At 28.7% G+C, this 25,480-nt stretch overlaps 1 protein-coding gene across 5 annotated transcripts in view; it reads left to right on the forward strand.

Annotated features, from left to right (window-relative positions):
- Positions 1-25,480, forward strand: part of Lar (tyrosine-protein phosphatase Lar) — a 992,349-nt gene that overhangs the window by 556,566 nt on the left and 410,303 nt on the right. For all 5 annotated transcript variants that reach the window (XM_073967222.1, XM_073967225.1, XM_073967224.1 and 2 more), the window contains 2 exons: positions 490-621; positions 6,178-6,339. In XM_073967222.1, the coding sequence (XP_073823323.1) occupies positions 490-621; positions 6,178-6,339 (294 nt within the window). The remainder of the gene's footprint in view (positions 1-489; positions 622-6,177; positions 6,340-25,480) is intronic.

Raw genomic sequence — 25,480 nt, forward strand, 5'->3', positions numbered from 1 at the left:
ATTTTTATTTTTTGCAAAAATAATCATATCGAGAAAAAGAAAATATTTACACAATAAATGTGTATGGCTGCTGCTGCCAATGCGGAACATGCAGAATAAGATTATTTTCTCTTATCAGAGTGTGTGTGTGTGGGTGGATGTGTGTGACGATACGTGTCCCCACATTGTCCAATCGGGACTTTGAGGTTACCTGTACACAACATCAACCGTATTGTCCAAAAAAGATATATGTGTGCTAAGGAAAGTATTTTATGTTGGCGGGTGACCATGCCATGCCAACGTGGACCAGCTTAAAAACAACAACGTAGTTGGGTTTTCCAATCTTTTTTTTTGTATTTTTAATTTTTTATTGGTTTTAAAGAAAGGATTTTCTTTGCTTTATTGTTGTTTCTTAATAAGTGAAAAATATTCCATCACCTTTTGTTGTGTAAAAATCTGTATATTAATTGAATTGCTTTCTGTTCTTCTTTGGCCCATCTTTCTTTGCAGATCCACCGGAAATCATCAAGAAACCCCAAAACCTGGGCGTTCGAGTGGGAGGAGTTGCAACATTCTATTGCGCGGCCAGAGGTGATCCACCGCCTACGATAGTCTGGAGGAAAAATGGAAAGAAAGTTTCAGGTAAGAGAAACAGAAACAAAATCATATGTTTTTCAAACTGCCTAAAAGTATGCATCACGATTTGCCGTTTTTGCCCAAAAACATATTTTTTGAATGACTAACAAGAACATTTTTAAATTTTTTAAATATATATTTTTTTAAATTTCCAACAAAACGCGGTTTTAAAAATATTTTTTCAAACATCCAACAAAACTTGGAATTTTTAAAAATATTTTTTTCAAGCATCCAATAAAACGCGAATTGTTAAAAAATACTTTTCAAGCGTGGATTTTTAAAACTATTTTTTTAAGCGTGGATGTTTTAAAAATATTTTAGATATTTTAACAATATTTTTTTAAGCGTGGATGTTTTAAAAATATTTTAGATATTTTAACAATATTTTTTTAAGCGTGGATGTTTTAAAAATATTTTAGATATTTTAACAATATTTCTTCAAGCGTAAATTTTTTAAAAAAATATTTACAAGCGTGTGCTTTTTTTAAAAAAATATTTGCAAGCGTGGATTTTTTAAAATAAAATCTAGCATAGAGATTTTAAGAATATTTTTTCAAGAATAACTTCTTAAGAATATTTTTTCTAGCGTGGATTTAAAAATGGAATTTCAAACATGGAGTTTTATTTTACATTTTTTTTTTCAAGAATGGATTTTTTAAGAATATTTTTCAAGCGTAAATTTTTAACATATAATAATTTTTCTCAAGCCTGTAGTTTTTAAAAATAATTTTTCAAGCGTGGATTTTTTAAACATATTTTGTCAAGCACTGAGTATATAAAAATATTTTTCATGCGTTGATTTTTTAAAATATTTTTCATGCGTGGAGTTTTTATAAATATTTTGTCGAGCATGGGGGTTTTAAAACTATTTTTTCAAGAGTGGATTTTTTTTAAATGCTTTTAAATGTGTATTTTTTTAATTTTTTCTTCTTTTTAAGCGCACGGTTATTTAAAAAAAAAAACATGTTCAAACGTGGGTTTTTGTAAAAAAAATATTTTGAAGCATGTATTTTTAAAAAATACTTTCAAGCTTAGGTTTTTCTAAATATTTTCAAGTGTGGATTTTTTTAAAAAATATATCAAGCGTGGATTTTTTAAAAATATTTCAAGCGTGTTTTTTTAAATATTTTCAAGCTTGGGTTTTTTAAAAAAATATTTCAAGCGTAGGTTTTTTTAAATATTTTCAAGCGTGGAATTTTTAAAATAAAATTAAGTGCAGATTTTTTAAAAATATTTTTTCAAGAGTGGATTTTTTAAAATAAAATCAAGCGTAGGTTGATCTTTTTAAAAATATTTTTTAAAGTGTGGATTTTTTAAAACAAGCGTAGATTTTGTTAAATTATATTTTTTTTTAATATTTCTTAAGCCTGGATTTCTTTAAAAAAGTTTAAGCGTGGAATTTTTAATAAAAATTGTCAAGCGGGAATTTAAAAAAAATCAGTTTTGAATTTTTTACAACATTTTTCAATCGAGGTTTTTTAAGCCTTATTTATTTTCAAGCGTGGGGTTTTTAAAGAAAATATTTTCAAGCGTGGTTTTATAAAAACAAATGTTTTCAAGCGTGGTTTAAAAAAAATGTTTTCAAGCGTAGGTTTTTTTAAATATTTTGAAGTGTGTAGTTTTATAATATTTTCAAGCTCGGGTTTTTTCAAACGTGGATTTTTTTTAAAATGAAATAAAGCGTAGATTTAAAAATATTTTTTCAATCGTGGGTTTTTTTAAATATTTTGAAGTGTGTTTTTTTAATATTTTCAAGCTTGGGTTTTCTTCAAACGTGGATTTTTTACGATGAAATCAAGCGTAGATTTTTTAAAAATATTTTCGATTGTGTGAGTGGAGTATTCCCCCATTGGCTCAACTTCATTTATTACTCTCTATTACAGAGAGTAATGTTTTTCAAAACGAACTGACAGTGTTGCAAAATTTTACTGATCGCTACCAATATCATGATTTCATCCCGGCGAAGGGAATTATCAATTGGCTTCTCAGTTTTTGAAATGATGCCTTTTTAGCGAAAAACCGAACTCTTTAAGTGTCTAGTATTCTCATATGAACGAGAATCACACTCACTTTTCGGCTTTTCCAAAGAAACACCAAAATCAAAATATTTTGCAACATGTCAGCACGTATCAACTAAGAATTCTTCGAATTCTGAGAGTTGAAAAGAACACCAACACAGTTGCCTGTGAGGTTGTTTATTGGAATTTTGTTTTTTTTGTTTTTAACAAAGCTCCAATTCGCCCGTGCCTCGGCTGTTTTTTGTTTGTTTTGTTTATTGTTGAAGTTCAATCTCATTTTCGATTGTGTGAGTGGAGTATTCCCCCATTGGCTCAACTTCATTTATTACTCTCTATTACAGAGAGTAATGTTTTTCAAAACGAACTGACAGTGTTGCAAAATTTTACTGATCGCTACCAATATCATGATGTATTTTTAAAAATATTTTTCAAGAGTGGATTTTTTTGAATAAAATCAAGCGTAGATTTTTTAAAAATATTTTTTTTATATTTCTTAAGCCCGAATTTCTTTAAAAAAAAATTTTTAGCGCGGATTTTTTTAACTACGCTTTTTTCAAGCGAGGTTTAAAAAAAAATTGAATTTTTGTACAAAAAAAAATTTCAATCGTAAATTAAATCTTTCAAGCCTCGAACTTTTCTCTGTCAATTATCGATTTCATGATATATGTAGTATGTATTTGTCAAGGGTGCATTTTTTAAAAATGTTTGGTCAAGTGTGAATTTTTTAAAAATATTTTTTCACTTCTTTTAAATATTTTTCCATTGTGAATTTAAAAATTGCATTGTTTTTTAAATCCACAATTGAAAAATATTTAAAAAAAATGCGCGCTTGAAAAAAAATTCACAATTGAAAAAATATTTTTCAATAAAATACACAAGTGAAAAAATATATTTAAAAAATTTACGCCTGAAAGAATATTTTTAAAACAATAATATAATATATTTTCAAGCGTGGATTTTTTAAATCAAGCGCAGATTTTGTTAAAAAATTTTTTTAAAATATTTCTTAAACATGATTTTCTTTTAAAAATGTTTAAGCGTGGATTTTTTTATAATGATTTTTCAAGCGTGATTTAAAAAAAATCAAACGTGTTTTTTTAAATTTTTTTCAGGTTTGAATTTTTTTACAAAAGTTTTTAAGCGTAGATTTTTTTTTTAAATTTCAATCGTAAATTTAAAAAAAAATCTTTCAAGCTTCGAACTTTTTTCAATCAATTATCGATTTTTTCGATATATGTATTTGTCAAGTGTGCATTTTTTAAAAATTTTTGGTCAAGTGTGAAATTTTTAAAAATATTCTTTCAAGCGTGGATTTTTTAAAAATAGTTTTTCATTTGTGTATTTATTTCATTGAAACATATTTTTTCAATTGTGAACTTTTTTTCAAGCGCGCATTTTTTTAATATTTTCCAATTGTGGATTTAAAAAACAATTTAAGCCTAGATTTTTTTAAAATTATTTTATCAAAGCTTGGATTAAAAAAATTTTCAATCGTTGACTTTTTTAAAAATATGTTTTCTAACGCGGAATTGTTAAAAAATAAATTTTCAACCGTGGATTATTAAAACAAAAATAATTTCAATCTTGGATCATTTTAAAAATATTTTTCAGGCTTTGTTTTTTTTTTAGAAATATGTTGTCAAGCGTAGATTTTTAAAATATTTTTTCAAAAGTGAATTTTTTAAAATATCTTTTTCAAACGAGAATTTTTTTAATTTAAAAAAAACGTGGATTTTTTAAAAATATGTTTTTCAACGCAAGGTGCATGTTTGTAAAAATATTTTTTCAAAGAAAAATTTTATTTCAGCATAACGTATATTTTTTAAAAAATACTTTTTTAACACAACGTGTATTTTTGTAAAAAATATTTTTCAAAAACACAAATCGTGCGTTTTTTACAAATATTTTTTCAATATTGGATTTTTCAAAATATTTTTTAACATAACGTGATTTTTTTTAAATATGTTTTCACGCGAGCATTTTTTTAAATTCCTTTAAAAAACGTGAAATTTTAAATATATATTTTAACGTTGATTTTTTTAAATATTATTTTTTACATAACGTGTATTTTTTAAAAAATATTTAAAAAAAAACACAAATCTTCGATTTTTTACAAATATTTTTAACACAATGTGTATTTTTTAAAAAAAATATATTTCCAAAAACGTAAATCTTGGATTTTTACACATTTTGTGATCAAGGCCCTTAATTTGGATCTTTTTAAATATTTTTCACGAAAAGTAGATTTTTCAAAAATATTTTTTTTACACACCGTGGATTTCTCAAAAATATTTTTTTTTACAAAACGTGGATTTTTCAAAAATATTTTTTTACAAAACGTGGATTTTTCAAAAATATTTTTTTACAAAACGTGGATTTTTCAAAAATATTTTTTTTACAAAACGTGGATTTTTCAAAAATATTTTTTTACAAAACGTGGATTTTTCAAAAATATTTTTTTACAAAACGTGGATTTTTCAAAAATGTTTTTTTTACAAAACGTGGATTTTTCAAAAATATTTTTTTACAAAACGTGGATTTTTCAAAAATATTTTTTTACAAAACGTGGATTTTTCAAAAATATTTTTTCACAAAACGTGGATTTCTCAAAAATGTATTTTCACAAAACGTGGATTTCTCAAAAATATTTTTTACAAAACGTGGATTTTTCAAAAATATTTTTTCACAAAACACGGATTTTTCAAAAATATTTTTTCACAAAACGTGGATTTCTCAAAAATATTTTTTACAAAACGTGGATTTTTCAAAAATATTTTTTTACAAAACGTGGATTTTTCAAAAATATTTTTTTACAAAACGTGGATTTTTCAAAAATATTTTTTTACAAAACATGGATTTTTCAAAAATATTTTTTTACAAAACGTGGATTTTTCAAAAATATTTTTTTACAAAACGTGGATTTTTCAAAAATATTTTTTTACAAAACGTGGATTTTTCAAAAATATTTTTTTACAAAACGTGGATTTTTTCAAAAATTTCTTGTTGAAAAACAAAAAACGTGGGAACTGATGAGGATCTGTGACGAGATCCGAAACTATAGTCCTCCCTGCCTTACCTCTTGGTAAACATTGCCAATTGTTCCCACTAATAAATTAAAGTTGTTTTAATAAATATTACAACAACGACTATGGGATTAAGCCTGATTATTTAGAAAAATAGAAGTCGTCATGCCAAATAAAAAACGCCAACCCTCCTAAAAAGTGTATTTTTTAAATACTTTTTCACAAAAAGTGAATTTTTAATCATATTTTTGAAATTATAATTATTTAAGAATATTTTTGTACCTATTTCCATTTTTTTTTTTAATTTTTTCAGAAGAGTTCTTCATATCTTTAATTATATACTTGTTCTTGGGCAAAATTAAATAATAAAACAAAATGATTTGTGTCCTTTGATTGGACACATTATAAAAAACACATACACACGTCCCTTCATTCATTCTTACACGTCCTCCTAGTGTATGACATATTGTGCAAAAATGCTCATGACCTTTTTTTCTTTTTCGATTTCCCACTCTTTACAGGCACCCAATCACGTTACACGGTACTGGAACAGCCGGGAGGTGTTTCGATATTACGCATTGAGCCTGTACGTTCTGGACGTGATGATGCTCCATATGAGTGCGTAGCAGAGAATGGTGTAGGCGATGCTGTATCAGCAGATGCTACATTAACAGTATATGAAGGTAAGTACACATTGGCCAGGCCACACTTTCCTTGCCATGGCCTTTTGAGTGTTTATTTAAGGCAATTTCTATGGTTGGTCCTTTTCTATTGAGGGGGTTTTGGGGTGTGAGTGAAAAACAGATCAAGGACAAAGTTTTTTATTTAATTAAATTTGTTCAAAAATATTTACTAAACTGTGGCTTTAAAAATCTTTCCAAAAATAAACACACACACCCACACATATTATGTGTGGGAGTGGGGTCCAACATCCTATTTGTGAAAAATTTAATCCTTGATAAACTACTGCAAAAATAGTAGAAATTCTATTTTTAACTTTTTTGTATTGAACATTCACTGGCTTTGGACTGGGTATTTTATATAATATGTTGGTGTGGTTGTTGTTTTAAGTTATAAAGCAACTGCAACAAAAAAGTCCGGGTACTTTTAACTTTTTATATAAACATTTATTTTATGTTATAAAGCAGCACACACATATGCGAGTACACACTTATCTATAAATAAACTAAAAATTTAAACCAAAATGGAATGTGAAGCCTTGCAGGGGCTCGGGGATATGTGTGTTAGAATACATGTGTTAAATTTCAAAAATTCCCCAAAACAAGTTTACTTATCCTAGTTATTTTTTTCCTAGTTTATGTCCACATCTATGTGTGTATGGATATGTGAGTATAAGTTTAAATGTTGTTGTGGTAACATTTGATTTTGCTTTATTGATCTCTTTAACTCTTGAAAACTGTGCAGCAGAATCCAAAAAAACTTATATGGGGGGAAATGACATGAAAGCACTCATCCATGTTACCCATAACCATGCACCATACATCACACACACATAGTTGTTGTAGTAGTACTTTGACAAATTCTTACTGAAGCACACATACATATACCAACGTTGTTTCGGAGACATCAGTCAGGTAGGGGGGGGCATTGCTGTCTAGTGAAACTGCTGCTGCTGTTGTTGCTCCTCTGACTGCACAGAGGACAAACTTTTGACCCAAAAGCCTAATCAACTAACAATGTTATTTAAGTTTTCAAAAAACAAAAATCAATGATTCTCCTCTATAGGTATTCAATCTTTGAGGGATGTTCGTATGCAAAAAAAAAAGATTTTTTATTTTTAAAACAAATATTTTTTTTTGCTTTTCAACTTTTTGATGAAAATTTGCTTCCCAAGCTTTGTTGATTTTTAGTTATAGTTAGTGGTTTCCGGTGAAGAGTTTTAATCAAAAACTATTGGAGTTAATTTTTTTTAGCATAGTTTTCAATGCAGAGATGAGAGAAGAGATTTGAATAAAAGGTTTTCATGCTATAATGGTAAAAATTCAGTAGAAAGACTCGGAATTGAAAATATCTTCATGTTCCCAAAAATATTTAAATATTTCAGAATCAATTATACCTGTGGATATTTAAAAAAAAATTGTTTCAATAATCATGGATTTTTAAAAAATATTTGTCAATAATCGCGGATTTTTTTTTAAAATATATTTTCTCAATCATCGTGGATTTTTTAAAAAATATTTTCTGGATTTTTCGTGGATTTTTTAAAAAAATATTATCTCAATAATCGTGGATTTTTTAAAAAATATTTTCCCAATAATCGTGGATTTTTTAAAAAATGTTTTCTCAATAATCGTGGATTTTTTAAAAAATATTTTCTCAATAATCGTGGATTTTTTAAAAAATACTTTCTTAATAATCGTGGATTTTTTTAAAAAATATTTTTTATAATCGTGGATTTTTTAAATAATATTTTCTCAATAATCGTGGATTTTTTAAAAAATATTTTCTCAATAATCGTGGATTTTTTAAAAAAATATTTTCTCAATAATCGTGGATTTTTTAAAAAAATATTTTCTCAATAATCGTGGATTTTTTAAAAAATATTTTCTCAATAATCGTGGCTTTATAAAAAATATTTTCTCAATAATCGTGGATTTTTTAAAAAATATTTTCTCAATAATCGTGGATTTTTTAAAAAATATTTTCTCAATAATCGTGGCTTTTATAAAAAATATTTTTCAATCATCGTGGATTTTTTAAAAAATATTTTTCAAAATCGTGGATTTTTTCTAAAAAATATTTTTCAAAATCGTGGATTTTTTTTAAAAAATATTTTTCAAAATCGTGGATTTTTTTTTAAAAATATTTTTCAATAATCGTGGATTTAAAAAATATTTTTCAATAATCGTGGATGTAAAAAATATTTTTCAATAATCGCGGATGTAAAAAATATTTTTCAATAATCGTGGATTTAAAAAATATTTTTCAATAATCGTGGATTTAAAAAATAATTTTCAATAATAGTGGAGGTAAAAAATATTTTTAAATAATCGTGGATTTAAAAAATATTTTTCAATACTCCAGACTTACGCAATCAATAATCGTGGATTTTTTAAAAAATATTTTTCAATACTCCAGACGTAAGCAATCAATAATCGTGGATTTTTTAAAAAATATTTTCAATACTCCAGACTTAAGCAATCAATAATCGTGGATTTTTTAAAAAATATTTTTCAATTTGCGTGGATTTTTAAAAATTATTTTTCAATAAACGTGGATTTTTTAAAAAATATTTTTCAATAATTTAAAAAAATTATTTTTCAATAATCGTGGATTTATAAAAATATTTTTCAATACTCGTGGATTTAAAAAAAATATATATTTTTCAATAATCGTGGATTTTTTAAAAAATATTTTTTTCGGTAATCTTGGATTTTTTAAAAAATATTTTTTCAATAATCGTGGATTTTTTTAAAAAATATTTTTTCAATAATCGTGGATTTTTTAAAAAATATTTTTTCAATAGTCGTGGACTTTTTAAAAAATATTTTTTCAATAATCGTGGATTTTTTTAAAAAATATGTTCAATAATCGTGGATTTTTTAAAAAATATTTTTTTAATAATCCTGGATTTTTTAAAAAATATTTTTTCAATATTCGTGGATTTTTTAAAAAATATTTTTTCAATAATCGTGGATTTTTAAAAAATATTTTTTCAATAATCGTGGATTTTTAAAAAATATTTTTATAATAATCGTGGATATTTTAAAAAATATTTTTTCAATAATCGTGGATTTTTAAAAAATATTTTTTCAATAATCGTGGATATTTTCAAAAAATATTTTTTCAATAATCGTGGATATTTTAAAAAATATTTTTTCAATAATCGTGGATTTTTAAAAAATATTTTTTCAATAATCGTGGTTTTTTTAAAAAATATTTTTTCAATAGTCGTGGATTTTTTAAAAAATATTTTTTCAATAATCGTCGATTTTTTTAAAAATATTTTTTCAATAATCGTGGATTTTTTTAAAATATTTTTTCAATAATCGTGGTTTTTTTAAAAAATATTTTTTCAATAGTCGTGGATTTTTTAAAAAATATTTTTTCAATAATCGTCGATTTTTTTAAACATATTTTTTCAATAATCGTGGATTTTTTTAAAATATTTTTTCAATAATCGTGGATATTTTAAAAAAATATTTTAAAATATTCCTAAATTTTTTACAAAATATTTTTCAATATTCCTCTATTTAAACAAAAAATAATTTTCAATAACCCTTTTTTTAAATATTTTTCAATAATCGTGGATTTGTTAAACAATATTTTACAATAATCGTGGAGTTTTTAAAAATATTTTTCAATAGTTATTGTTTAAAAAAAAATATTTTCCAATAATCGTGGAATTAAAAAAAAATATTTTCCAATAATCGTGAAATTAAAAAAAAATATTTTTCAATAATTGTGGATTTTTTTTAAAAATATTGTTCAATAAGCGTGCTTTTTTTTAAAAAAATTTTTTTTTAATAATCGTGGATTTTTAAAAAAAATATTTTTCAATAATCGTGGATTTTTTGAAAAATATTTTTCAATATTCGTTGATTTTTTGAAAAATATTTTTCAATATTCGTTGATTTTTTAAAAATTATTTTTCAAAAATCGTGGATTTTTTGAAAAATATTTTTCAATATTTGTTGATTTTTTAAAAATTTATTTTTAATAATCGTGGATTTTTTGAAAAATATTTTTCAATATCCGTTGATTTTTTAAAATTTTTTTTCAATAATCGTGGATTCTTGAAAAATATTTTTTAATTGATTAACAGGCAAAATTTCAAAAAATAAAAAACAGGCTGAGCGCTGCTGGGATTTGAACCCGCGTCCTTGTAAACATATGAAAAAAATGCTGTCACGGCGTGTTAGCGTTCAAAGCCAAACTCATAACTTCAAAGGCAGCGCAAAAAAAGCGTTTGTCATGAAGAAATACAATTCAACGGCCAAATATCCGTGGTTATATAAAAAACACATTTGCATTTGAAAAACCAAAAGTTCTAGGACAGAGAATCCATCCCACAGTCGATACGTCTGAATAGCTGCTCAACTAACAGCGAAACCAGGTCACGTAATTTGGTGACTGTGAGGGTTCGAGTCCTTGGCTTTCCTTTTTCACTTGCAAAAAATTTTCGATCATCAAGCTTAACTCTAAACGAGAAAATTAATAAAAATCATTAAAAATGATCTTCGCCTTAATAGACAAAATTTCAAAATATAATAATTATTGATTTTTTTTAAAAAAATATTTTTTAAATAATCATGGATTTTAAAAAAAAAAATTTTTTTTGAAATCGTGGATTTTTTAAAAAATATTTTTTCAAAATCTTGGATTTTTTAAAAAATATTTTTCAATAATCTTGGATTTAAAAAAAATATTTTTTAATAATCGTGGATTTTTTAAAAAAATATTTTTTTTTTCAATAATCGTGTTTTTTTTAAAGATATGTTTGAATAATCGTGGATTTAAAAAAAAATCAATAATCGTATATTTTTTAAAAAAAATATTTTTCAATAATTTTGGATTTAAAAAAAAAACATATTTTCCATAATCGAGGATTGGTTACGAAATATTTTTTCATTCATAGTAAATTTTTTAAAAAAATATTTTCCAATAATCATGGATTCCAATAATCGTGGATTTTGATTCCACTCGTAGCTCTGCTCATCATTCATCAATCAATCATTATCCTTTATGCTGAAATAAAATTACAAAACAAACAACCATTCCAATTGGTATAGTCAATGAGAGCAATTATTAATAATTGTAACGATTTTTTAAACATTTTGAAGCAATTGTATTCGATCTTCTTCTTCTCTCCACCATCTCCTTCTCGCTCGCCTGTAATGAGTTTTGCACAACAATGAAATGTTTGTTAGCATAATAATTGTGGCAATTATTGTTATTTCAAAAATTTTTGCTGCTGCTTTGTTGTTTTGTTGTTGTTCAAGGACTATTAAAATTGAGTAACCATTTCGTTTTTTTTTTTCTTTTCGAAATGACTATTAACAATCTCTGGTTGCTAATAGAAATTGGTGAACTCCATACAAAAACAATAAATTTTTATTGCTGCGAATTATAATGATGATGATGATGATTGTGAGCTCATTCATACCCTTAGCAGACTAACAAACAAAATGCATAAATAATAATTGTTATGGAAATTATAAGAGGCGGTAATAATTGGAGGAGGGAGGCATGGTGAAAGTTGTGAAATTTTGAGGCAAGTGGGCTGTGGTTCAATGTAATTTTACAGATGTTATTAAAAAAATTGGCATGCTATTAGGCGCAATTCCTTATGATACCAATAGTTGTAGTATACTAATAGGCGCAATTTAATAAAAGTTTATTTATTTTCTTTTTTAAGTGGAAAATAAATATTTTTTATTTCAGAAACACTTTCCACATTTTCTAATTGCCCTTGTGTTGCAAGTTCCATGTTAGTGTTGTAATAATAAAACTTAAATTCATTGCATATTTATAGGCGGTCACATACCACACTGCCTACTTTACAAAGAGCAGGCCAATCGAAAAGTTGAAACCTCATATGGATTTCATAAACCCAGACACAATATCACACAAGCAATTTTATGACACCAAATCCTCATACACACACAGCATGCCATCTCTCTCTCCCCCTCACTCTCTCGCATTTGCAGCCATTGAACAGCCCAGCCATATCTGGTTTCGGGAATTTTAAGTGGAATAAAGCAGCATCATGTGTACTTTTGTAAAATAATGCTATTGCCTAGTCCTCTTCTATGGACAAGTAGAGGAGTTTTCCATAAAGTTACTGTGTAGCCTCACGTTGTTTTTCCTTCCATGGACACCAGTAACAAATTGTTCTTGGCAACAAAAGTTCTGTTGGTACCCATACCCCCAGTTTTACAACTCATAACATTCCAACATCAGTTTTGCCCCTTAACTAACCAACATTTTTTGGTGTTAAAACTACAACGACTAGTAGCCACCACCACCGAGTGCGCCACGAAACAAAAATCCCATATGCCAGATGCCTTTTAATTTGCGTTACACTACAATTTATGTTATTAATACACTCCAGACTCCGATGAGGACGACAAAAAGTACAACTTACACAGTTAGCCAATTCATGAATTCACATTCATTCATTTATTGTCCTCAGACTATAGTCTGTGTTTACAGCTCTGGATGCCTACCAGGGATATCTGCTGTGGCTATAACTGTGTGCTTTCATCTCACCAGGGAAACCATATGAACTTGTGAAATTTCGTGCTTTTATTAGAAATTTAGTTAGGTTTTTCTTTTTTCAAATGTAAACAGAAGGAGGAGGAGTGGGTCCTTTGCAAGCTTCAAAAATTTATATTTTTTTTCCATGGGAAACTTTAGTGTTTTTTCGGTTAATATACATAAAGTACACTCCACGTCAGTAGAATAGAACACCTAAATTTGTGTTAATGTTAGCTTATTTATCCCAAAACGAATGAATCTGCATTTTTAATCTTGTGGGGATTTAAAGTCTACGATGTTCCGTATCAAACACAGAAAAAATTTTGTTTCTAGCTCTTCGCGAAATGATTTTCTGATCAATTTTCAGATAGTACTATGAAAAATAGACATTTATTTTTGGTCATCAGGATAGAACATTCACTTTATTTTCGCGAATTATTGATATATTAACGCCGAAATTTCTTTCAGTCGATAAAACAAGGCTTTCTAATCATTTTCCACCAAAGAAAACCTATAAATTATTCCGCGGACACCGAAATAACAGCGTTAAAGGGTTAAAATTGACAGATATTTGAAACACCTCGAAATATCAATAGGAGTCGCGCAGTTATGTCATATTTCTTCACAATAAGATAGAATACGACACAGACCACCTCGACGGATACAATCGAGTGCTTCGGATGCTGATAAGATGGAAGATTCTCAAAATAATTATTGAAAACGTCAAAATTTATTATATAAACCATGATTTTTTGTTCAATAAAATGGCTTTTCCGCGAACAAATCTGCCGTTCAACGGTTTGGAAATATGCTCCACATTTGAAGGAAGATAATCTGATACGAAAACAACCGTTATTTTCATACACTGAGAGAAATTTTAGTACTTTTTAAAACAAGATACGAAACCTAAAACCTCAATTTCCATGGCTGTGTTTTTCCGCGAAAACGGGTCTTTTACATTTGCGAGTTCAGTTGAAAAAACTACTAATTCGTAAGATCCGATATGGAGAGCATAACCTGGTTCATTTATATTGGAGCATAACACTGTTGAGAACAGTCGCGGACACCGAAATAAAAACACATAAAAAATTCAAAGTCCAAAAGGTGTGTTCAATTTGAAAATGTGCTAAAATTTCCCTCAGTGTATTAAAATAGCGGTTGTTTTCATATCAGATTATTTTCCTCTAAATGTGGAGCATATTTCCAAACCTTTAAACGGCAGATTTGTTCGCGGAAAAACCCTTTTATTGTTCAAAACATCATGGTTTTTATGAGAAATTTTGACGTTTTTCATAATTATTTTGAAAATGTTCCATCTTATCAGCATCCGAAGCACTGGATTGTATCCGTCGAGGTTGTCTGTGTCATATTCTATCTTATTGTGAAGCAATATGACATAACTGCGCGACTCCTTTTGATATTCCGAGATCTTTCAAATATCTGTCAATTTAAACCCTTTAACGCTGTTATTTCGGTGTCCGCGGAATAATTTATAGGTTTTCTTTGGTGGAAAATGATTAGAAAGCCTTGTTTTATCGACTGAAAGAAATTTCGGCGTTAATATCTCAATAATTCGCGAAAATAAAGTGAATGTTCTATCCTGATGACCAAAAATAAATGTCTATTTTTCATAGTACTATCTGAAAATTGATCAGAAAATCATTTCGCGAAGAGCTAGAAACAAAATTTTTTCTGTGTTTGATACGGAACATCGTAGACTTTAAATCCCCACAAGATTAAAAATGCAGATTCATTCGTTTTGGGATAAATAAGCTAACATTAACAAAAATTTAGGTGTTCTATTCTACTGACGTGGAGTGTATTTTGGATTGTGAATGAAATAATGGGAGTGTTGGTATTAAGGATTAAAAAGACATGTAAATAGATGGGAAAATCAACAACTGGTGTTATATGGAGACCAACTTTCCGAATCCAGAGGATGACGAAACAAAAGGTATTCCTATTCCCGCCTCATCAAAAGATTAAAAAATCCACGTTTATTTGGCTGATGGCGGGTTCAAAACATTCTTTAAAAAATCCACGTTTATTTGGCTGATGGCGGGTTCAAAACATTCTTTAAAAAATCCACGTTTATTTGGCTGATGGCGGGTTCAAAACATTCTTTAAAAAATCCACGTTTATTTGGCTGATGGCGGGTTCAAAACATTCTTTAAAAAATCCACGTTTATTTAGCTGATGGCGGGTTCAAAACATTCTTTAAAAAATCCACGTTTATTTAGCTGATGGTGGGTTCAAAATATTCTTTAAAAAATCCACGTTTATTTGGCTGATGGTGAGTCCAAAATATTCTTTAAAAAATACACGCGTTTTGGTGGTTGAAAAAATATTCTTTAAAATATCCACGTTTATTGGCCGGATGGTGGTTGAAAAATATTCTTTAAAAAATCCACGTTTATTGGCCCGATGTTGGTTGGAAAAAAAATTCTTTAAAAAATCCACCTTTATTTGGCTGATGGTCGATGGAAAAATATTCTTAAAAAAATCCTCATTTATTTGGCTGATTGTGGTTGGGAAAAATATTCTTAAAAAAATTCACGTTTATTTGAAATAAATTGTGCAAATTGGTATCATCTGATTGTTACGCCTAAAAGCATGCCACAGAATGTGGATAATTTGCTTATCCACAAATGTGGATAATTTACTTATTCATAAACGTGCATAATTTATTTATCCACAAACGTGGATAATTTATTTATTCATAAACGTGCATAATTTATTTATCCACAAACGTGGATAATTTATTTATCCATAAACATGGATAATTTATTTATCCACAAACGTGGATAATTTATTTATTCATAAACGTGCGTAATTTATTTATCCACAAACGTGGATAATTTATTTATCCATAAACGTGGATAATTTATTTATCCACAAACGCGGATAATTTATTTATCCATAAACGTGGATGATTTATTTATCCATAAACGTGGATAATTTATTTATCCATAAACGTGGATAATTTATTTATCCATAAACGTGGATAATTTATTTATCCATAAACGTGGATAATTTATTTATCCACAAACGCGGATAATTTATTTATCCATAAACGTGGATAATTTATTTATCCATAAACGTGGATAATTTATTTATCCATAAACGTGGATAATTTATTTATCCACAAACGTGGAATATTTATTTATCCACAAATATGTGGATAATTTATTTATTCACAAACGTGGATAATTTATTTATCCATAAACGTGTATAACTTATTTATCCACAAACGTGGAATATTTATTTATCCACAAATATGTGGATAATTTATTTATTCACAAACGTGGATAATTTATTTATCCACTTTAGTGGATAATTGATTTATCCACATTAGTGGACATGTGATTTATCCACAAACGTGGATAATTTATTTATCCAGAAACGTAGATAATATATTTATCCACTTTAGTGGATAATTGACTTATACACAAACGTGGATAATTTATTTATCCATAAACGTGTATAACTTATTTTTCCACAAACGTGGAATATTTATTTATCCACAAATATGTGGATAATTTATTTATTCGCAAACGTGGATAATTTATTTATCCACTTTAGTGGATAATTGACTTATCCACATTAGTGGACATGTGATTTATCCACAAACGTGGATAATTTATTTATCCAGAAACGTAGATAATATATTTATCCACTTTAGTGGATAATTGACTTATTCACAAACGTGGATAATTTATTTTTCCACATATGTGGATAATTTATTTCTCTACAAATGTGGATAATCTATTTATCCACAAAAGTGGATAATTTATTTATCAAAAACGTTAATTTATCCACAAACGTGGATAATTTATTTATCCACAACCGTAGATAATTTATTTATCCACAGCCGTAGATAATTTATTTATCCACAACCGTAGATAATTTATTTATCCACAGCCGTAGATAATTTATTTATCCACATTAGTGGATAATTGAGTTATTCACTTTAGTGGATAATTGATTTATCCACTTTAGTGGATAATTGATTTATCAACTTTAGAGGATAATTGATTTATCCACTTTAGTGGATAATTGATTTAAAATATCCAAAAATAAATAAATTATCCAAAAACGTGGATAATTTATTTATCCACAAACGTAGATAATTTATTTTTTCACAGACGTGGATAATTTATTTTTACAAGAAATGTGGATTTAAAAAAGTCCAGGTTTATTTAGTGGATGGTGGTTGCAAAAAATATTCTTTAAAAATCCACGTTTATTTGGCTGATGGTGGTTGCAAAAAAATATGCTTTAAAAAATCCACGTTTATTTGGCTGATGGTGATTGGAAAAAACATTGTTTATCCACGTTTATTGGGCTAATGGTGATTGGAATAATATTCTTTAAAAAATCCCCATTTATTTGGCTGATGGTGGTTGAAAAAATATTCATTAAAAAAATCCAAGTTTATTTGGCTGATGTTGCTTTGAAAAAAATTCTTTAAAAAATCCACGTTTATTGGAAATAAATTGGCCTCAGCTGATTGTTACGCCTAAAACTATGCCACAGATTTGCTTCTTTATGATCGGTACTCATTTTCTGTATTCTCTTTATATTTGAAACAAATCTTATTTATTGTTTACTGCAGTTTGTTTCTTTCACTATCATCATTATGTCAGATCAATGTTGTAGTTAGTCAGTTCGGTACCATATCTATTTGACGCATATTACATGTTTGACGTTATCCTATATTTTTTTAAACAAATTTATATTGTGGGTTTCATAATAATATTTTGCACGGTAGTGATTTTTTAAAAGCATCATAAATTATAAACCAGGCAACACCAAACACCAACAGAGAGTACAGTGCGCACAGCTTGTAACAGTAAATAAAGCTTTACGGAGAAAAGCCAGCACGACCAGCAGCCATCATTTATCGTTGATTTTTTCATAAGCCATAGAGGTGGAAAGAAAAAAAAAAGCACGCAGAATCTTTAAATGTTTTCACCTTCATGCAAAATGCATTTCATGTTCATCATGTAAGACAGAAAGCTCTGTTTTTGTTTTTGTTTCCAGTTTACATGGTCTGCATCCTTAGCAACCACATGAACATATTTCAGGCAGGCTGAGGAAGAAGAAAAACTACAACTTCTGCTGCTGCTACACCCACTTTGCATTAGCATTAAATTGTAAGCCAAGAGAACTATCTTTTGGCAGCAGCAGCAAACACCACCAACGTGAATGGCTAAAGCAGCAACTAAACGTTTATCTCATAAATCGTTAAATGTTGTGGTGGCCAACAAACCATACCACAAATATTACAACAACAAAACCAATAACAACGTAGCAAATTGCTTTCAAGTCTGCAATAGATTGCTTCATGGAACGCAATGCAGGGATTATGTCTTGCAACAACAAAACGATAGCAGCATTTGCTACCAAAGATGGATGTTTGTACGACGCCATGAAAAACAAATGCGAAAAGTCAATGCTGTGGTTGCAGCCGCCAAAGTTAAAAAGAAAAAAAGAACACGAAGATGAAAAAAACAAACATGAAAAATCTTTTTCTTATTGACTTGATTTGTGTTTTTCTTAGTCTTTAGAAATTGTAAGCAGTTTGTTTAACAAATCCGAAGAACAATGAAAGGAAATGCTGCCATTTGAAAATCATGGAGAACGGAAAGGGTTATGGATCAGAGGGGAGTTGGGGTAAAAAGTGTAAATTTTCAAAGAGAATTGAATTGAGAACATGATTGGAAAGGAAATTTATGGTTTGTTAAGACAAATATTGAAATAGTGTTCATTTAAAAAACAAAACAGCCTACATTTATGCAATTAAATGTTGTTAAAATAACTGAACTTAAGATTTTTGTCTTTGGATGGTTTTTCGTGATAGTGCAGCTAACAAAGGAATGCAACCAACACAGCTATTTGGGGAAATGAAAAAGGCTTTAAAGTATTCTCGTGTGAAAGAGCTTCCCAACAACTGTGGGAATGCAGTTCAAAATCATAGTTTCATGACTGTGGTACATGTTACACATGTTACGGCACATGTGGACATATAAGTTATGTCATCAGTTATACGCAACCTTGTACTTGTAGTCAATTGTAATACAATAAAATCTGCTGTTGACGTGATTTTTTTTAAAAAAATTTTTTCCAACCACCATCAGCCAAATAAACGTGGATTTTTTAAAGAATATTTATTCCAACCGCCATCAGCCAATTAAACGTGGTTTTTTAAAGACTATTTTTTCCAACTACCATCCGACCAATAAACGTGGAATTTTTATAGAATATATTTCCAACCACAATCAGCCAAATAAACGTGGATTTTTTTAAAGAATATTTTTTCCAACCACCATCAGCCAAATAAACGTGAATTTTTCAATGAATATTTTTCCAACCACCATCATCCAAATAAACGTGGATTTTTTAAAGGATATTTTTTGCAACCGACATCAGCCAATTAAACATGGTTTTTAAAGAATATTTTTTCCAACCACCATCCGTCCAATAAACGTGGATTTTTTAAAGAATATTTTTTCCAACCACCATCAGCCAAGTAAATGGGGATTTTTTAAAGAATATTTTTTCCAACCACCATCAGCCAAGTAAATGGGGATTTTTTAAAGAATATTTTTTCCAACCAGTATTCGGACAACAAACGTGGACTTTTTTTAAAGAATATTTTTCCAACCACCATCAGCCAAATAAATGGGGATTTTTTAAAGAATATTTTTTCCAACCACTATCCGGACAACAAACGTGGATTTTTTTAAAGAATATTTTTTCCAACCACCATCTCACCAATAAACGTGGATTTTTTAAAGAATATTTTGTCCAACCACCATCAGCCAAATAAACGTGGATTTTTTAAAGAATATTTTTTCCAACCAATAAATAAATTATCCACATGGGTGTATAAATTATCCACATTTGTTGATAAATTATCCACATTTTTTAATAAAAAATATTATCCACGTGGATAGATAAATTATCCACCTTTGTGGATAAATAAATTATCCACGTTTGTGGATAAATAAATTATCCACATTTGTGGGTAAAAAATATCCACATTTGTGGGTAAAAAAATATTCACATTTGTGGATAAATAAATTATCCACATTTGTGTATAAAAAATGTTCCACGTTTGTGGATAAATAATTTATCCTCGTTTGTGGATAAATAAGTTATCCAGGTTTTTGGATAAATAAATTATCCACGTTTGTGGATAAATAAATTATCCACATTTGTGGATAAAATTATCCACATTTGTGGATAAATAAATATTCCACGTTTGTGGATAAATAAAGTATCCACACATTTATAAATAAATAAATTATCCACGTTTGTGGATAAATAAAGTATCCACGTTTGTGGATAAATAGATTATCCACATTTGTGGATAAATAAAGTATCCACGTTTGTGGATAAATAAATTATCCACTAAAATGGATAAATCAATTATCCACTAAAGTGGATAAATCAATTATACACTAAAGTGGATACATCAATTATCCACTAAAGTGAATAAAAAAATTATCCACATATGTGGATAAATAAATTATGCACATTTGTGGGTAAAAAAATTATCCACATATGTGGATAAATAAATTATGCACATTTGTGGATAAATATATTATCCACGTTTGTGGATACATAAATTATCCATATTTGTGGATAAATAAATTATCCACGTTTGTGAATAAATAAATTATCCACATTTGTGGATAAATAAATTATCCACTTTTGTGGCTGAATAAATTATCCACTTTTGTGGCTAAATAAATTATCAATGTTGTGGATAAATAAATTATCCACGTTTGTGGATAAATAATTTACCCCACATTTGTAGATAAATAAATTTTACACGTTTGTGGATAAATAAATTTTACACGTTTGTGGATAAATAAATTATCCACATTAGTGGATAAATAAACTATCCACATTTTTGGATAAATAAATTATCCACATGTGTGGATAAATAAATTATCCACGTTTGCAGATAAATAAATTATCCACGTTTGTTGATAAATAAATTATCAAAGTTTGTGGATAAATAAATTATCGACATTTGTGGATAAATAAAATATCCACATTTGTGGATAAATAACTTATCCACATTTGTGGATAAATAAATTATCCACATTTGAGGATAAATATCCACGTTTGTGGATATATAAATTATCCGCGTTTGTGTATAAAAAATTATCCGCATTTGCGGGTAAAAAAATTATCCACATTTGTGTATAAAAAATTATCCACATTTGCGGGTAAAAAAATTATCCACATTTGTGGATAAATAAATTATCCGCGTTTGTAGATAAAAAATTATCCACATTTGCGGGTAAAAAAAATTATCCACATTTGTGGATAAATAAATTATCCACATTTGTGGATAAATAAATTATCCACATTTGTGGATAAATAAATTATCCACGTTTGTGGATAAATTATCCACATTTCTGGCAAAAATAAATTATCCACATTTGTGGATAAATAAATTATCCACATTTGTGGATAAATAAATTATCCACGTTTTTTGGATAAATAAATTATCAACGTTTTTTTTTGTTTAATAAATTATTGACGTTTGTGTATAAAAAAAATTATTCACATTTGTGGATAAATAAATTATCCACATTTGTGGATACATAAATTATCCACATTTGTGGATAAATAAATTATTCACATTTTTGGATAATAATATTATCCTCGTTTGTAGAGAAATATTTTATCCACATTTGTGGGTAAAAAAATTATCCACATTTGTGGATAACTAAATTATCCACATTTGGGGATAAATAAATTATTCACATTTGTGGATAAATAAATTATCCACGTTTGTGGATAAATTATCCACATTTCTGGCAAAAATAAATTATCCACATTTGTGGATAAATAAATTATCCACATTTGTGGATAAATAAATTATCCACGTTTTTTGGATAAATAAATTATCAACGTTTTTTTTTTGTTTAATAAATTATTGACGTTTGTGTATAAAAAAAATTATTCACATTTGTGGATAAATAAATTATCCACATTTGTGGATACATAAATTATCCACATTTGTGGATAAATAAATTATCCACATTTGTGGATAGATAAATTATCCACGTTAGGAGAAAAATAAATTATCCACATTTGTGGATAAATAAATTATCCACATTTGTGGATAAATAAATTATCCACATTTGTGGATAAATAAATTATCCACGCTTGCGGATAACTAAATTATCCACGTTTGTGGATAAATAAATTATCAACGGTTTTGGATAAATAAATTATCCAAGTTTGTGGATAAATAGATTATCCACGTTTGTGGATAAATAAATTATCCACGTTTGTGGATAAATTATCCGTGTTTCGTTTAGAAGACCCCAATGCCTTTGTATACAAGACCACAAATTCTTGTTCTAGCCAATCCGCCTAGAAGTATGCAACGACTTATGTATTTTTCGGCTAATAACATTTGTGCCTAATTTTAGCCTCCCACTGCGCTTTTAGAACACAATAGAATATTCAATTTGAGGTTAAAACTTTTGGCCATTTATTACCATTGAAATTTGTAACCAAAAACAAAATCGACCAAAGACATGGTACTTCTGGAGTATCTTCTTCCACAACTTTCCACAGTTTATGATGCCTAGGCCACACACACACACACAAAACAAAACGAAAAACTTAATAAAACTTAGCAGCATGTTGTGTTTGTCACCATGGGAGGTATGACCGGTTAGCATGCGTTCATTGTTGCCGCTTAAACACATAAAACGCCCATAAAATTGTTTCATCCTCTTTGGAAACATATTTAAAGGTCCAGAAAAATAGTTTCAATTCAACCCACCCATTGAGTTCATAAGTTTGTACAAAAACCTGCAGTTAAGAGGCAAGCAGCAGTTAGCGGAAGAGGAAGGATTCAAAGGGAGAACTGGGAGAAATTATTACAAATATAAAACCAAAAACTACTTGAAAACTTATGTTAAATAAATTCGAGAGAAAAGTATCTTCATAAAGTGGAGTGTGTTTCCCTAACTCCCTCCCAACTACATCATGTGACCCCCTAATGCTGGCTGCCCTTTTAAGATTTGGCCACTAATTTGCCGTTTTCTGTAAATTACACAAAATTCGGTTTTGGTTGTTGTTTGTAAGGGAAACTTTTACAACAGAGAGAGTAGATTTCGTTGCAGTAGAATTGCATAGCTGTGTTAGGTTGTAGAATATGTTGTTGTCCTTTTGCTAAGGACTTAGGCAGAAGTATGATTAATGAATTTAAAGGCCATTGAATTATAAGTTTTAAAGGGATTTATTGATTGCAAAGTTTGTCTAGCCTGGCTCCAATTGGTTGGGTGTTTGGTTGCCTGGGTACTCAGCTGAAGATGCCAGAAGGCTGTTTTAATAATATTGTTTGCTCTGTGGATTGGTTACATTTTTAAGTTAAGTACTAGGCATTTTGAGTTGAAAAGTTAGCAAGTAGAAATTATTTTAAAATATGGTAAAAAACTTTCAACAATTATTAACTCTCTGAGAGTATGTTGAAAATAAAAAAAATTCTTTAGAATATATATTTTCTTTAATGATAAAATATTTAATTATTAAAAAATAATGATATCCTAAAACCATGCTTAAATTTTCAAACTATATTAAATTCCACATCCTTCACATATGCTATGTTTTTATGGGACTATTGTGAACTTAGGTGGAACAATATTCTCCGCTTCTATACACACTTTATACCGCCAATTTATGGCATAATTTCGATTTGCCGTAATGCTGCCTAAATGTATGCCCCAGTTTTTTTTGTAATATCCTTCATAACCCCTACATATTTTCATTAACAATATATCTTTTTATCCCTTTTAGCTTTTAGATGGTGCCTAACATCATTTACCCAGGCTAAATACCTTAATAAAGGCAAATTATTTTAACATAATTTAGCTCTATTGGTAACAGTTGTTGGTCATTGTTGTTGTTGCTGGTGGTGGTTTGTTTTACCTTTATTACCACAAAAAAACCGAAGAAAATATGCCAATCTCGCTCACCCTCGCTAGTTAAACTCTGTATTTAACAAACAACCGGTGGTAACACCAGCAACCATTATTTTCTGAAACTCTATTAGTGGCTTTTACTTTCCACATACAACAACAAAAATGGCAACAAATTCAAGCCAAACCATTAAAAATGACTTTACCACCTTTAACAACAAAACAATTTTGAGTTTGGTTTATAGCATTTACCGTCGTTTAACGTTGTTCCGAACAACAAAAGTTGTTGGATGACGCCAATGATGGGAATGATGATGACGATGATGGTGGGAATGGTAACTCTTCAATGCTTTAACCTCTATCCTCCTCTATTTTACTAGCAGTCCATCAGTGGTGTTGGTGTTTGGTAATGCTTTACTGGCCAAAAAGTGTAAAGCAGCAGTAAAGCCGATAGAAGGAGTAAAAAATCAATTCATTTTAAATATATCCAAATATGGCTAAACGCCAAAAAGGCACACACTGTTACAAGAGGGATAGGGCTGAAGATCAGGGAATTAAAAATTATTGGGATTATGGGTCAATAGAAGCACCCTTTTTAGAAGAAAGGATCAATAAAGCAACCTTTCTGGAAGAACGGGTCACTAGAAGCACCCTTTCTGGAAGAAAGGGTCAATAGAAGCACCCTTTCTGAAAAAAGGGTCAATAGAAGCACCCTTTCTGGAAGAAAGGGTCAATAGAAGCACCCTTTCTGGAAGAAGAGGTCAATTAGAAGCACCCCTTCTGGAAAAAGGGGTCAAAAAGTGCAACCTTCCTGGAAGAAAGGGTCAATAGAAGCACCCTTTCTTATAGAAAGGGTCAATAGAAGCACCCTTTCTTATAGAAAGGGTCAATAGAAGCACCCTTTCTTATAGAAAGGGTCAATAGAAGCACCCTTTCTTATAGAAAGGGTCAATAGAAGCACCCTTTCTTATAGAAAGGGTCAATAGAAGCACCCTTTCTTATAGAAAGGGTCAATAGAAGCACCCTTTCTTATAGAAAGGGTCAATAGAAGCACCCTTTCTTATAGAAAGGGTCAATAGAAGCACCCTTTCTTATAGAAAGGGTCAATAGAAGCACCCTTTCTTATAGAAAGGGTCAATAGAAGCACCCTTTCTTATAGAAAGGGTCAATAGAAGCACCCTTTCTTATAGAAAGGGTCAATAGAAGCACCCTTTCTTATAGAAAGGGTCAATAGAAGCACCCTTTCTTATAGAAAGGGTCAATAGAAGCACCCTTTCTTATAGAAAGGGTCAATAGAAGCACCCTTTCTTATAGAAAGGGTCAATAGAAGCACCCTTTCTTATAGAAAGGGTCAATAGAAGCACCCTTTCTTATAGAAAGGGTCAATAGAAGCACCCTTTCTTATAGAAAGGGTCAATAGAAGCACCCTTTCTTATAGAAAGGGTCAATAGAAGCACCCTTTCTTATAGAAAGGGTCAATAGAAGCACCCTTTCTTATAGAAAGGGTCAATAGAAGCACCCTTTCTTATAGAAAGGGTCAATAGAAGCACCCTTTCTTATAGAAAGGGTCAATAGAAGCACCCTTTCTTATAGAAAGGGTCAATAGAAGCACCCTTTCTTATAGAAAGGGTCAATAGAAGCACCC

The sequence above is a fragment of the Musca autumnalis genome, unplaced genomic scaffold (assembly GCF_047663935.1).
Source record: "Musca autumnalis isolate F117 unplaced genomic scaffold, ASM4766393v1 scaffold_2, whole genome shotgun sequence".
In the NCBI taxonomy this organism is placed as follows: domain Eukaryota; kingdom Metazoa; phylum Arthropoda; class Insecta; order Diptera; family Muscidae; genus Musca; species Musca autumnalis.